We start from the raw sequence: 13,950 nt of genomic DNA, 5'->3' as shown, positions 1-13,950 counted from the left end.
CTCCATTACCTTGTAATAGTGTCTGTATGTGTTCTTTAACAGTCCTAGCCTGCATCACAGAATAACACAACATCTAAGTCCACAGAGACCCCCCACTCTCTTGTCTTCAAATTAGGGAACTTAATTAGGGAAGTTAAGGCTAGTGTTGTTGGACATATTCCAGTTAAGTATCAGGGAGAAACTGGCTTTCTGTGAACATTGGTTTGAACCCACTCAGAGGGCATTAGAAGCTTTTCCACTACTCCAGTTAAATAAAAGAGAAAAAGATGTATCCCATACCTGTTTATGACATTAATTTTTTAACTGTGTCATTCTTTGGGAAACTCCATTATGTCACTCAAGGTGAAGAGATCAAATATTTATTCTGCGACCACTAAAAAGGGAAAAGGAGGAGAATGTATTCATTTGACATGTAATTATTAGGTAATACTTCATGAAACAACTGTTTACTACCTTCGTCATGGGGACATGTTGAACTCCTTAAAAGAGAACAGAAATGAAGCTGAAGTTCTGTGAATGCTGAAAGTTTTATGCTTAATGACACTTTTGAAGGCCCTTCAGGATCTCAAAGGGATCCTGGAAGAAATTTCAAAACCATTACAGCTTAGGCAAGCGCCTTCAGTAGCTGCGTGTCTGTGTGTCTCAATGCGTAATCCACCATCTGAGACTTAACACGTACAGCTGATTATTTCTCACTTCTCATTCTTGGGTTAGAGACAGGTTCCTCACTATGGAGCAATTAACTAGCTCTCATGCTGTCAGCAGCATAGAGGAGGATTTCTCACTGTATTGTCACCAGTCTTCAACATCAGCTTTGACTCTGTCAAAAACTGTAAAGTACATATGACACAACTTTATTCCTACTTTCCATCTCTCTCCTTTAGGGCTTTAACCTTATCTGACATCTCAGCCATCTTAGGTCGGGTCACTGTTGCACCTCTGGCAAGGCTTGACCTCTGTAGGTTCTGGTGATTTCTGCTGTAGTGATTCCTACAACACAGAAGTCAGAACAGGGGTTAGTTACAGTAAGGAATGTCCATCATGCAATTTATTTCATGGGCTGTTTACCGCTGGAATCAAATCTCCTTGAGGTACACATTAGGTTTAGATTAGATATCAGGAAGAAGTTCTTCTTATAGTGACAGGACAAGGGGTGATGGGTTTAAATTGATAGTGGGGAGGTTTAGATGAGATATCAGGAAGAAGTTCTTCATGGAGAGGGTGGTGAGGCACTGGAACAGGTTGCCCAGAGAAGCTGTGGATGCCCCATCCCTGGAAGTGTTCAAGGCCAGGCTGGATGAGGCTTTGAGCAACCTGGTCTAGTGGAAGGTGTCCCTGCCCATGGCAGGGGGGTTGGGTATGATCTTTAAGTCCCCTTCCAACCCTAACCATTCTATGATTCTGTGACATTGGACTTCCCCATCTTATCTCTTTACCCACCAAGTATGCCCAGGTCCTTGAGTGAAAGCAATTCTATGACTGGGTTTGCCTTTGCCCAAGGCAGCAGTAGCCCAGATTGTTTTTCCCAACATATTTTTAACATCTACTACAGGGACTTTATTCCCTTCTACAGTACATGAAAGTTTTGATTGGGCAAGGCCAGCACAATTGGCATATCCTTTGATGTTGAGTAACCAGGTGGCTTTTCCAAATCTCAGTTGTGTCCCAATTTTTGAGAGTTCCACTCCCCATTGCCTTCAGTGGGGTCTTTAACAGCCCATTGCACCATTCGACCTTCCCAGAGGCAGGTGCATGGTGGGGGATGTGATACACCCACTCAATACCGTGCTCTTTGGCCCAGATGTCTATGAGACTGTTTCAGAAATGAGTCCCATTGCAACCTCAGCAACTTTGCAACCACAGCAAGCTCAAAAACTTTGTCTGCTGTATTGCCCTGGTCCAGTGCCGTCTGGATCAATCCATGGCAGATGGTAGGACTGTGCTTCCACCCCTGGGGCAGTCGATTCCAGGTGTATTGGATGCTCCTCCAAGTGAAAGCAAACTGTGGCCTGCACTCTGCTGCCAGAGGAATGGAGAAAAAGGTGGGGGCGTACCACTTGGCTGCCTTGGACTCCAGCTCATACTGGAGTTCCAGCATGCCCGGCACGGCAGCACTCTGTGGTGGCGTGACTTCATTCAGGCCACGGTAGTCCACTGTCAGTCTCCATTCCCCATCAGACTTACGCACTGCCCAGATGGGGCTGTTAAAGGGTGAGCGGGTTTTGCTGATCCCCCCTTGTCTCTCCAGCTGACGAATCAACTTCTGGATGGGGAGCAAGGAATCTCGATTGGTGCGATATTCCCATCTCCTTCTTGATTGTCTCAGTTTCCTGGGACGACCCTCCTACCTCATCATTCTCTACCAAATGGACTGATTTGCATGTCCCTTTTTTTCCTGTAGTGGGGGCACTGACACTGGCACCAGTGACACTGGCGTGTGGGGGTTTGTGGAAGTGGAGCAGCTGTGGGAAGTGGAGCTGCTGTGGGAGGTGGACTTGCCACAATGGGAGTTGATGATGCTGAGGTTGCAGTTGTGGGCTGGGGCCACCCTGCCCTCCGGACGGGTCCATGCCACCCCCCTGTGTTAGGGCAGGGGCAGTTCAGGTGGCTGCACAGAACCTACCTCTGCCCTAAGAACCGGTAGCAGGTGGGGCAGCATATCCAAATAGTTCTTTAATTTTACTCAAGAGCAGGAGAACATTCAGAAATGTGATAATCCTTAACCGTGGGTCACCCCAAGCCCACGAAAGATTTCCAAAATACTCTTATACCTTTGCCATTGGCCGAAGAGAAGAAGTAAAAAATTGGCATAATTTCTCCACATCCAAGCCAGCACCAAATAATCTCTCCTCTATAGGCTGAGTCCCCAAGGAGAAACAGGGAAAGGCGTAATTATTGAAAACCTCCAGGAGATAACTCACAAAGTACTAGGGGGCTGACAATATTAAATACAGATACAGGATTCCTCTCAACATCAGCAATACAGTGACCAGCCTAACCAAACCCCTCAACCCAGTTTGAGCATATAAGATCAGGATATTAAGGAACGTGTAAGGCAGTAGATCCCACCATTCTGTTAGCAAGTTTAAAAACCCCAAACTCTGTGTCTGGATCAGCCACCACCACATTGTTATACCAAATACTTATCACACACTGTGATCTGTTCTTATCTCAACTGTCTTGAGCCTCAAGTTGGGCACCAAAAAGAACTGTTGTGGTTTAATCTTATCTCACAAGTTAGTACCACACCTCCTCCCACAGTGCAGTAAGAGAGTTGGAGAAAAAGTCAAGGAAAGCTCAAAAAGTTGAGATAAGAACTATATAATAATGAAAATTATAGTGATACTAATACTAACAATGTTACACTAATGAGTAATTAAAATAATAGAGAACAGAACATATGACACAGTAGCTCACCACCCACTGATGGACACACAGCCAGCTCCCAGCAGTGAGGATCTGAGCCAGAGAGCCCAAGAGCAAGGAGAAAACCAACTGAGTCCCCAGCGCACTAACAACTAGAACCAGCCCCACAGGTAAAAACTGTGCCAAGGGCTAACAAAAGGAGCTAATGACCCAGCTATCAAGCTAGCCAAAAGCCTTAACGACATCCCCCCCAGGCCACTTTCCCCCTCGGAACTGTGCATGTGCCCTGAGCCTGATGCACCATGGAATGAGACACTCTCTCTGGGCCACCCGACAGCACTGGGTGGGAAAGGAGCTCCTTCCATCCTGAAACCAGCACTTCTCCCTATTTGTGGAATTTGATGCATAATCACTTCTAAATGCTCGATGTTGAGCATTCTCTGTCCTAAAATATCCATACAGTTCTGCTCTAATTTACCACTTAGTGGATTATCCTACATGCCCCAGGGAAGACCTCTAGATAGATGGGATGCACCACTGTCATTTAGAAGTGCACTTCCCTGCAGTGTTTGATGGATAATTAATGGGGTAACAAGGATCACTTATGTCTTGAAGCCTCATGCAATATATTTCTCTGGGTTTTAAGCCAGAAATTTACCTAAACCAATTTTTTTTTATCGTTTTTTTTTTTAATCTCCGACTTCAGCAACATTCATCATTTTGTTTATATTTCCTGTTCACAGTCACCTTAAGAATAATAAAGTTTTGTTTTGTCAGTCTTCATTATCCTAGCTTCTTAAAGCATGTTGGAAGTGCAGCTAGGTAGTTTCGGATCTAGATCTTCTGAGTTTTGTTTGAAAACTTTGACAAAATTTTATTATCGGTTTGTCCTTCTTTGTGTGCTTCTGGCTTTTTTCAGGGACATTATATCTTGTCTGTCAGCCCATGGTTGTATAGCAGTCCACAAAGACCATCAATTTCAGGCATAATCCTAGCCTTATGCCTTGGTTCAAAATGGGAGTTTGTTTCTTACTCATTGACTTCTGTCCTGGGTGCACAAAATCTGTTTTCACTTGAGGGAATGAAAGAATAAGTATTTGGGAAAATCGGATGAGTATTTGTGGAACACTGAAGAAGTATAAAAGAGGCTTCTTTACTAAGCAGCCTTTTCTAGTAGTTTAAATAGTACATTTCTTATTTAGGAAACAAGTACACTTGCTTGAAGATTCAGTGTGCAAAAATTGTAACAGCCTTTATTACATGCCCTGAACTGGCTTCTCTCTGGAGATGCAAACTTGAAAAGATAGGAACTTAGCCTTCGGTAAGGCTATTTATGATTTAACGTCGTGCTTGAAATGCTATTCTGAACGGCAGTGCTACAGTTCAGTATAAACTTGGGACTTCATAGTTCATCTGCTGCAAATATCTTTCCTACTCCCACAAATGCTAATACTCTTACAAGAAGGAGTGGCTGTTAGTATTTATATACTCATATTGCCTACCTGTTTTTCCCTCTGCCTCCAACTGTAAAACAACAATCAAGAAAAGGAAAAAGTACATTTGGGAAGTGCACTCTTTATGGTATGTAAGATGAAGATGGTTCCTCTACAGAAGGTCTCTCCATACAGAGGCCCAGACTTCTGATTCTCCTCTTTGATGCTCGATGTGCCAAGTGTCCTTGTTACAAACAATAGATAACAGTAATGACTTTTCATGCTAAATTTGGGTTTAGGTTCTTACATTGAAAATTTGCAGAACCTTCTGCTGAAAGGCTTGCAAAAAATTTTTGGAAGCTTATAAAAACAGCCAAAGCGCAAAGGTATTAACTGTTTCAGAATCAGTTCTAACAATGCTGATCTGCTGTTACTCTTCCATACACAAGAGAAAAGTGATTCTTCATAAGTTATATTTCAGGGTATTTTTTTTATGTTTAATAGAAACTTTACATATTCTTGTTAGCAGTATAATCCTTGTTATTGCTGTTTCAGGTCAGCTGGAAGTGATCATGGATCGTCGACTTATGCAGGATGACAACCGTGGCCTTGGACAAGGTGTCCAAGATAACAAGATTACAGCTAATGTCTTCCGACTTCATCTGGAAAGAAGATATGGAACAGATGTGGTAGGATTCACTGTCTCTTTTTTTTTTTTTCCCCCCAGGCTAATTAAGATGTAAATATTTATTTCTGTTGCAGCAGAAGTGAATTCAATGAAGTAATTATTCTATGAGCAGTAAAAATAAGGAAACTCCAAGGGAGTTTTGTCAACGTGTTCTTATCGTAAGCACTTCAGCTTTCACTATTCTTCACACAAATACCTGCAGTGTCTGCTTGCTTACTCACACTTCAGCTGTGACTGGGGTACTGCTGTGGAAGGTTTAACTTTTTTTTATTTTTTTGGGATGAAGCTTTTAAATAGTCGCTGATTAGTGAGACCTGCTTTTGAACAAAATTAACTGAATCTGGACAAAAGTTGACAAATTATTTCAGTTGAATGGGTGGGAAGAGTAAACATGTTATAAATTTAATTTTCTTAGGAAATAAGATTTAAGTGGAAATGTTTAGATGCCAGACATAAAAACTTTCTCACTACATTATGATTCTGAGAAAGTTGAGACCATTTTGTTGTAAGAGCGTTTTTTTTTTAATCTGCACAGATCATCTCAGTTCAGCATTTTATGTATTAGTCTTTTGAATGACTCTTCAATTTTCCTTCAGTGCTTTGCATTTTCTTTCTTTGCTTTTTTCATATCGTTTTTGAGAAGGACAAAATAAGAAGTACATCTTCATCCTAGGGCAGTAGAATCATGATGACAACACTGAGTGTATTTTAAAATCATCACGTAACTAAAGATGAGAAGTTGTATACTGAGCTGCTAATGAATATGCAGATAAATTGGAATTAATTTTGGTTTATAATGGATATCATTAACCACTGTGAGAGGATGATAATATCAAGCTTAAAGCTAATTTTCACTGTTTAATGATTGACAGTGTGTTTTTTCAGGTGGTACATGCCATTATGATTTTCTAGTTTCTCATCCTGTATAACACAGGCAGCATATTAACTGCATTTATCAGTGTGGTCTAAAAATATGTGAGCTAACTTGAAAGAAGCTAACGAGTTCTGCAGCAGTCTAGCTTTGACAACAACGAGTGCTGCATATGTTAATCTACCCTCCCAAGAAGAAACTTGCAGACATCTATATTGCCAGAGAAAACTTCTTTAGTATCCAGGGTAATTTGTATTGTATTAGAATGTGAGGCTGGTAAGTATGAATTATTGGACATGGAAATCTGTGTTTACATTAGCAAATAATTTGGAACAACAGGAGGAGATCAAATCAGTTAGTGCCATGGTGCTTGCACAGCAGGAACTACTTGCATGGCACTAACTACAGCTACACTGTGGGCAGTTCTGGTATTGTCCGTAGAACCGTAACGTAACTCACTAAAGGGAAGTCTTCTAGTCCAGTCCAAATCTATTTTTGTGTCAGAGTTAAAAAAATGTCCAAAGCATTAGTCATCCATTCAGACCGCAGTGGAGATGTTAAGGGTTAGAGCACATTTGGTGCATACATTTGGGTGAGCTTCTTGGTTACTTCTTTCTAAAAGAAACTATGAAGTGGCATTGGCCATGAGCTTAATTTCAGAATCACATTACTGATCTAAACCAAAAAGCTTTTTCTTCGAGGTGTTTTGGGTGTCTGTTGCAGCACCTACCTTCCTTCCCCCTGACCCTTCCTACTGATCTTAGAGGAGTTTTAAACAGCTGCAGAGTAAGCCTTCAGGGGCAGTTGGTTCTTACACACTTTCAGGGACTTGAGAAGAAGTGGGGGTCAAAGCTTTGGGGGAGCAGGCACAGTTGAAGAGGTGCTGTTAGCCCAACTGATGCAGGGTGCACAGCCCACAGGAGTCAAGCAAGATGTTTTAAGGAACGTTCTTTGTGGTGTTATATGTAGAATTCCTCTTTGCTGTATTGAGTGTTCTAGCATCTTATTTTTCAAAATTTATCTGAACATCAGCAACTGTTTCAGGTGTCTAAAAGTAAGAAAGGGTAGTAATCGCTTTCTTTCTGTTTTGTTAAATGTACAAATGGGTTTTTTTTACTGCATTCTTACTCAGAAGGTAGTTGTTACAACAGTTTAAAAATAGCCTTATCAGAAAAAATTATGAAGAAATTATATGCAATTTGTATATGTGATCGGCTGGAGGGTGACTCATACACTGACCTTAATTTTGTTGTCAAGCCCTATTTTGTTACTGACATGAGGAACCATGGAAGCTACAGGAGGAGAGAGTTTTGACTTTTCCTGAAGTGTTTGCCAAAATATTTCATTCTGTCCTTTCTCAAAAACAGTTCTGAAGAACGGGATTTTTTTCTGCTCTTGGGGAAACTTCTCCATAAAAGGAGAGTGTGTAAAGTGTAAGGTGTGCAATTCTTTAAATGTGCATCACTGGTGTAATTTTTGGTTACGACAATATCAACAAAAGTTTCTTTTAATTTATGTCTGTGAAATACATTTTTCTTTGACCAACCCAGCCTGAACAATGTATTTTAATGGCAGAGTCAGACCACATGAATGTCCTAAAGTGTAAGATTGATCTGTCCAGTAGGTAGGTAGAATTGTTAATAATTGCTAACCTAACATACTCCAGTACCCTGTATTCTAAGTCCCTAATCCAAATGTTACCTGGGTTTTGGCTCTTGAATTCTAGCTCATCTGGCCAGTACTAAGTATTCATGATAATACTGCCTCTGTGCTAAAGTTTTCAGGTTGATTTGTTTTGCTGAAGTTCATGTACTTCTTTTCTCCCTAAGCTGAGTACCACAAAAGGTGCGTTCAGTGACAATTTTGTTCATTAAATAAACTATATACGCAGGAAGAGCTAGGCAATTCTCATTTCGCTTTACACAGTACTCACCTGATTTGTTGACAACTGTGTCACTCAGACCTCTGTTGTTTTTTTTTTAACTGTGTGTTGATACAATTTCTATATACACATTTTTCTCCTCCTACTCAATGTAACTAATTATGCTTACATGTTCATTTCGTCCTTGCAAGCATTTTTTTAGGCTCTGCATCTCTTTTCAACTTCTCTCCTAATACTCATTTTTCTAAAGATTGTTAAGTAACAACTGGATGCATTTCATTTTTAAGTTGAAGGGATTATTACTTAGCTGAAAATTAAACTGAGTGCAGCTGGCAATACTTGGTTGTCAAAAGAGTAATTGTTTCTTTATTTTTTTAAATTATGGACTCTTTATTTTACATTTATTATAATTTTGTTAAAAATAAGCATTGTTACCTTTTTTATTTACCAGCCCTAGTGTGTTGTATTAGTATAAGAATGCAAATTAAATAGAATTTATTGGAAGTGGTAACATCTTTATTTTGTCAGTGGCGTAGCTGGAGAAAAGATGCCATTCCAAGCACACGTTTTTCTTCAGATTCCTATTTCATACCTTGCCTTGACTTGCTCAATTTACAGAGGTGGATTTATAGCCTAGTCCCAAGCAGAGAGCCAGGATTCATTGACTTAAATAGCTGCTGTGGTTTGGGGGTGGTTGTTCAGAGAAACAATGATATGGGCAGTTAGTAAAATCACAGATATGTGTCAGTCAAATAATCAAACTCTTTCCACCACTTTACAACTACTCCTGGTTTTTTTAAGTATCTGTCAGTATCCACTTTATCTGAAAATATGTGCTTGGTGATATAGCATTTTCTATCTGATTATTGAGTTGCATTTGCCACTTACTTGGTGTGCATATTTATAATGCATATGTACATTTCATGTGGTAGCTGTATACTATGTGTGTGTGCTATGTGTTACCACACTTTAACAAGCTTAATTAAATTTCTTTCAAAAAAGCAGAAACTTAGCATTGGCTTAACTACTGCAGTGTAGAAGCGTTTTCAAGCCCATGTGTGACAACCTTAGATATTCTAATAGAATTTTTACTTATGACTACCTCAGTGAACTTGTAAAATATATACAAAATCTTGAACTTTAAAGTTTTGGGGTTTTGTGGTGGCCACATAAGAAGAAAAAAAGAGACAATTCCCTCTCACACGGAATGCTGCATATTCTTTAGAACTTTGCCACATGTATTTGTTAAGGGAGGTACACTTATTTCTTGTTATATTTTAAGAGATTCAGGTATTTCTTAGTTCTTTAGAGCTTTGCTTAAAATGCAGCATTTAAATTATTATTACTGCTATACAGTAGTATGAAGATACTATATATTTTATGCTGGAAGTTTGTGCCTGTTGCTCAAAATCAGTGTTCCCATCTCTGATTTATCTACAAATACTATCAGTTTTCAGGCCAGCACTGTCCTTGTTTTTATGCTAGGGCACCTTACAGCTTAATTTCTTTCAAGTATTGTTTTTTTCTTGGTGCTGTGGCAAAGATGTGTTGCAGAATGTTCTAAATAAAGATGGCTTTGTCTTCAAGCTCCATTCATTTGATACTGTCCAAAGCTGTAGAGAATAAATGTTCTCACCTTGCAACTGGGCAGCAGCCACTCCTTGTACCTGGCTCATGGTGAAGTATTTAGTACAGAAGACTGCCTTCCTTAGATTTCTGGACTTACTGCTATGTCTCTTCTGTTTTTTTTTGTTTGGGGTGTTGGTTTTTTTTGTGTACATCTCTAGTGAATTAATTTCTTTGGGCTGGCTTTACTTGTCTTCGTTTGTGTGTACCTGTCTGCCAGCTCTGTTTAGAAAGAAAGTATTTTACTTTAGTAGTATGCATAGTATTCAAGCTTGGTCACTCCACTTCTAGACCATACAATTCACCAGAGTGGGAATGTAAACCTCTAAGATCTTTTCTGAGCTTATCTGAGCCGGTGCAGTTTGAGATCTTAAATTTAAACCTTTCTGTATTGCTATTTCTAGGAAGGCCTATGCATTTCTGCTGCAAACTGGTTGATAGGTCAGGGCCCTTCTTATAGAAGGCATCAAGTCCAGCTGCTTCTTCTTGTATTCTCAAGTGAAATAAGTCTCAAGGGATAATCTTACTCATGGAACACAGTTCCCATCAGCAGCAAGAACTTTACCTGAGCAGCAAACTTCCAGTGCAGTCTCTGGAGGACAAAAATTAAGAAATACCATTTTGTAGTTTGTCATTATCATCAGTTAGTACTGATGATACGACTACGCCTCAGCAAAGCAGAACTCCAGAAAATTTCTGACCACTCTGTTCTGCCATCATCAGGGACAGAATAAGCTCAGCCAATGGGAAACAAAATCTATCACCGTGTCTCTTTCTAAACTCTGGCATGGGTTATTCATTTAGGCATTAAGTCCCTATTATTGAACAATATAAAACATAAGAAGAATTAGAAGAGGGAAAAAAATGGTGGGAGAGGCTGTAACTAAGTGTAAAATACTTCTATTGTTGAGAAAAGCATTTCATACTGTTTTATCTGCTTTTATGATCTCTTTTATCCAACTATACTGATGGCTGCAAATTAGTCAGCCTTGGTTATTGTGGTGATTAGTTCCTTTCTTTGCCATCTGCACTTTTCTGTAGACCAGTGAAAAGCTGTTCTCCAAATCATCTGATTATAGAACATGATTGCTATTATGACATCTGATTAAAGACTATCAAATTAAATTCAAGGATGTGACAGTCATTGAAGGAGCAGTGGTAGGTGGAGGAGGCGAAGGAACCTAACCAGGGAGGAATGGATCACACTGAACTGGTTGCTCCTGAGACCACGAAAGAAAGATTAGGTTGTTACTGGTGTGAAACCCCACAAGGCTCCGAGGAGACCTCATTGCAGCTTTCCAGTATCTGAAGGGGGCCTACAAGGGTGCTGGGAGAGGACTTTTTACAAGAGCCTGTGGTGATAGGACAAGGGGTAATGGGTATAAATTGAAAACAGGGAGGTTTGGATTAGATGTCAGGAAGAAATTCTTCACAGAGAAGGTGGTGAGGCACTGGAACAGGTTGCCCAGAGAAGCTGTGGATGCCCCATCCCTGGAAGTGTTCAAGGCCAGACTGGATGAGGCTTTGAGCAACCTGGTCTAGTGGAAGGTGTCCCTGCCCATGGCAGGGGGGGTGGAACTGGATGATCTTTAAGGTCCCTTCCAACCCAAACCCCTCTGTGATTCTGTGATTCTGTAAGACTCAGCAAAAATGACTTCATGCAGACTAAGAGCATTATTGCCTAAAGGGATCTAGGACTTCTAGAATTTGGAGGAGGGAGAGAATTTTGGACTTGTTGGGGGGGGGGAAAAGTCTTGTTATGAGATGTTCAGTGGAAAGGACATAGGAGGGGAAAGAGAAGGATTGAGGAAGTGGGGAAAATAGGGGTAATAAAAGGGACATTAAAGGGTCTGATCAAGTCCAGTGCTTGATCACTGTAGCCTATCCTGTATTCTTATTAAATGTGGTGTCTGTGTGAGTGCACAGCCTTTTCTGAATCTGTGTGAGCCATTAGCCAACCTCAGGTAAGACTAGGAAGCAAGCAGAGTAAGATGTCTTTGCATCAGCTACTGGAGAGAGAGACAGACACCATGGGACAGAGGGACCAGTGCCGCTGGGTGCCAGGTGCTGGCAAGACCTATATTTTTTTCCCTTTATGTGTGTAAATTGCTAGCAAACTTAAGCTGCCAAGTCAGAGGCCAGCACCTGTGGCAGTGTATGGAGTCTGAGCTGGTGAATGGTTAAGAGGCCTAAGGTCCAGGCTTGGATATCAGACGGACTTAATGTCCACACTGATTTTTGAGGGATTGGTGGTTGAGTGTACTTGTGAATCAAGAAATTGAGAGTCTTCAACTAGTGAACGCTGCTCATGTTACCCAGGTGTTGTGTGTTTGTATGAGTGCAGGTAAAGGTGCTGCTCTCTGCTCCCTTGTGTGGCTGGCTGTGTGTGTGCGCAGGCCTCTTGGGAATGCACCCTCTGCCTTTCTCCTGCCTGGTCTGGGAGGAGCATAACCCCATCTGTCAGAGATGAGAGGAGTCCCCTGGTCTTAGAGACTACAAAATTTGTCTCTAGCAGACTGGGAAGAACTCCACCTGTGAGTTTAAATTTCCCTGGATTTGGTTACCTGTGGCAGTCCCAGGTTTCCTCACCTGGAGTCTCAGTGGCAGCTGAGAATCCACAGAAGGTACAGAAAATGTGGTGATCTTAGAGTCGCTCTGAACCAACTCACAGCCTCCTGGATATTTTACAGTGCCTCAGATTTCCATTTCTTCTATAATCAGCTTCCAGGTACCCCTTTCACCTAGTGTGGCAGAAATGTGTTTCCAGTGTAACAGGCTCCAAGTGAATTGATAGAAAATCTTACCTTCCCTGAGGTAAAGAGGAAATACCAGTTTTTGTCTCCTCAGTTGAGTCCTCCTTTGTTGGTCACTTCATTAAGTGTCAAAAAACCCTAAGCATTCCAGACCATGGTTCTTAATAAAGGACTTGAAACATATTGACAAAAGAATTTATGCTTTGATACACAGAAGTGTAATGTCACTGATGAATATTTCAGTGTTGACAAAAATGTATACACGAACAATTCAGGCAGATCTGATCCTTACAATTTTCAGTATTTTTGCTCTGCGGGATTTCAGGAAAGACTGATGTTCTAGTATAGCAGAAAATAATCTGGCATCAATATTCTTGTTTCTAGTCTTTGTAAGATTTCAGGATAGATGCCTATTCCATACTCACATTTGTGGCTTATTTCTGGTTGCAATTTATCCAGGCCTCTATAGAAGTCTAATTTGTTGTAGAGGACCTGCTTTTTTCACAGAGATTACCTGAAGAATTTTCTGCTGAAGATTTCTTGTGCACAGCTTTGAGGTCTTAGGTGTTCTGAATCCCACTGCTCAGAGAAGATCTTCCTATCACCTTATTTGATTTCCATACAAAATTCCCTTTGAAACCCTTAGCCAGTTTCAAATCTGCTTGAAGTGATGAGCTGTATATTCTCTGACACATGCTTAGATCAGCACTGCACTCTTGGACACTGAAAAAGCATTATTCACGTCAGAAGAACAGATCCAGTTCTCATCAGTGACAAATTGCTGTTTATTGCATTATGGGTGTAAGCCCAATGATGTAACATCCTTCTCCTTCTCAGAAGCACCAGGAATTTTCACAGCCACACAAAAATCTCGCTCCAAACATTGACCTCAGAAGGAAGGGAATGATACATTGACACAGGCAAATTTTTCTTTCCATGTTTGCCTTTGGGAAGCTTTAGGTTCTTTGGCTGAACATCTTGGTTGCTGTCGGTTGCTCAGTTATGTTTGAGAGATATTTAATAATATTGTCTCCAACATTTTGGGGCTAGAGGTGTTCTGATGAGTCCTTTTACTCCACAATTTAGATTTTCCAGTCCAGAAGCACTCTTCAAAGGGTACTGCCAGCTGGTTTTCTGAACTGCGACAGAGAAACTTGATAAAAATTTTTTCCTCACACAACCTGAGCGTGAGAAATATTTTTCCTTCCAGGAATAGTACAGGTGGTTTGCTATCAGACTGTTTTGATCTGCGTTCCTTGTTTTAGCAGGCCCAGAATTCTGTTTCCAGATTTTTTTTTTTGAGTGCACTGACATCCAAAATCAGCAGCCAT

At 40.7% G+C, this 13,950-nt stretch overlaps 1 protein-coding gene across 1 annotated transcript in view; it reads left to right on the top strand.

Moving 5' to 3' along the window:
• LOC104506599 (alpha-mannosidase 2-like) overlaps positions 1 to 13,950 on the top strand; it is a gene marked incomplete at its 5' end in the record, with an annotated part of 62,356 nt that overhangs the window by 39,356 nt on the left and 9,050 nt on the right. The window contains one exon of the mRNA XM_010147595.1: positions 5,355 to 5,488. Coding sequence (XP_010145897.1) covers positions 5,355 to 5,488 — 134 coding nt within the window. The remainder of the gene's footprint in view (positions 1 to 5,354; positions 5,489 to 13,950) is intronic.

Source organism: Eurypyga helias, unplaced genomic scaffold, assembly GCF_000690775.1.
Source record: "Eurypyga helias isolate BGI_N326 unplaced genomic scaffold, ASM69077v1 scaffold8442, whole genome shotgun sequence".
Taxonomy (NCBI): Eukaryota; Metazoa; Chordata; class Aves; order Eurypygiformes; family Eurypygidae; genus Eurypyga; species Eurypyga helias.
Note: the sequence above shows the minus strand (reverse complement) of the source record. Positions and strands in the feature narration are given on the sequence as shown.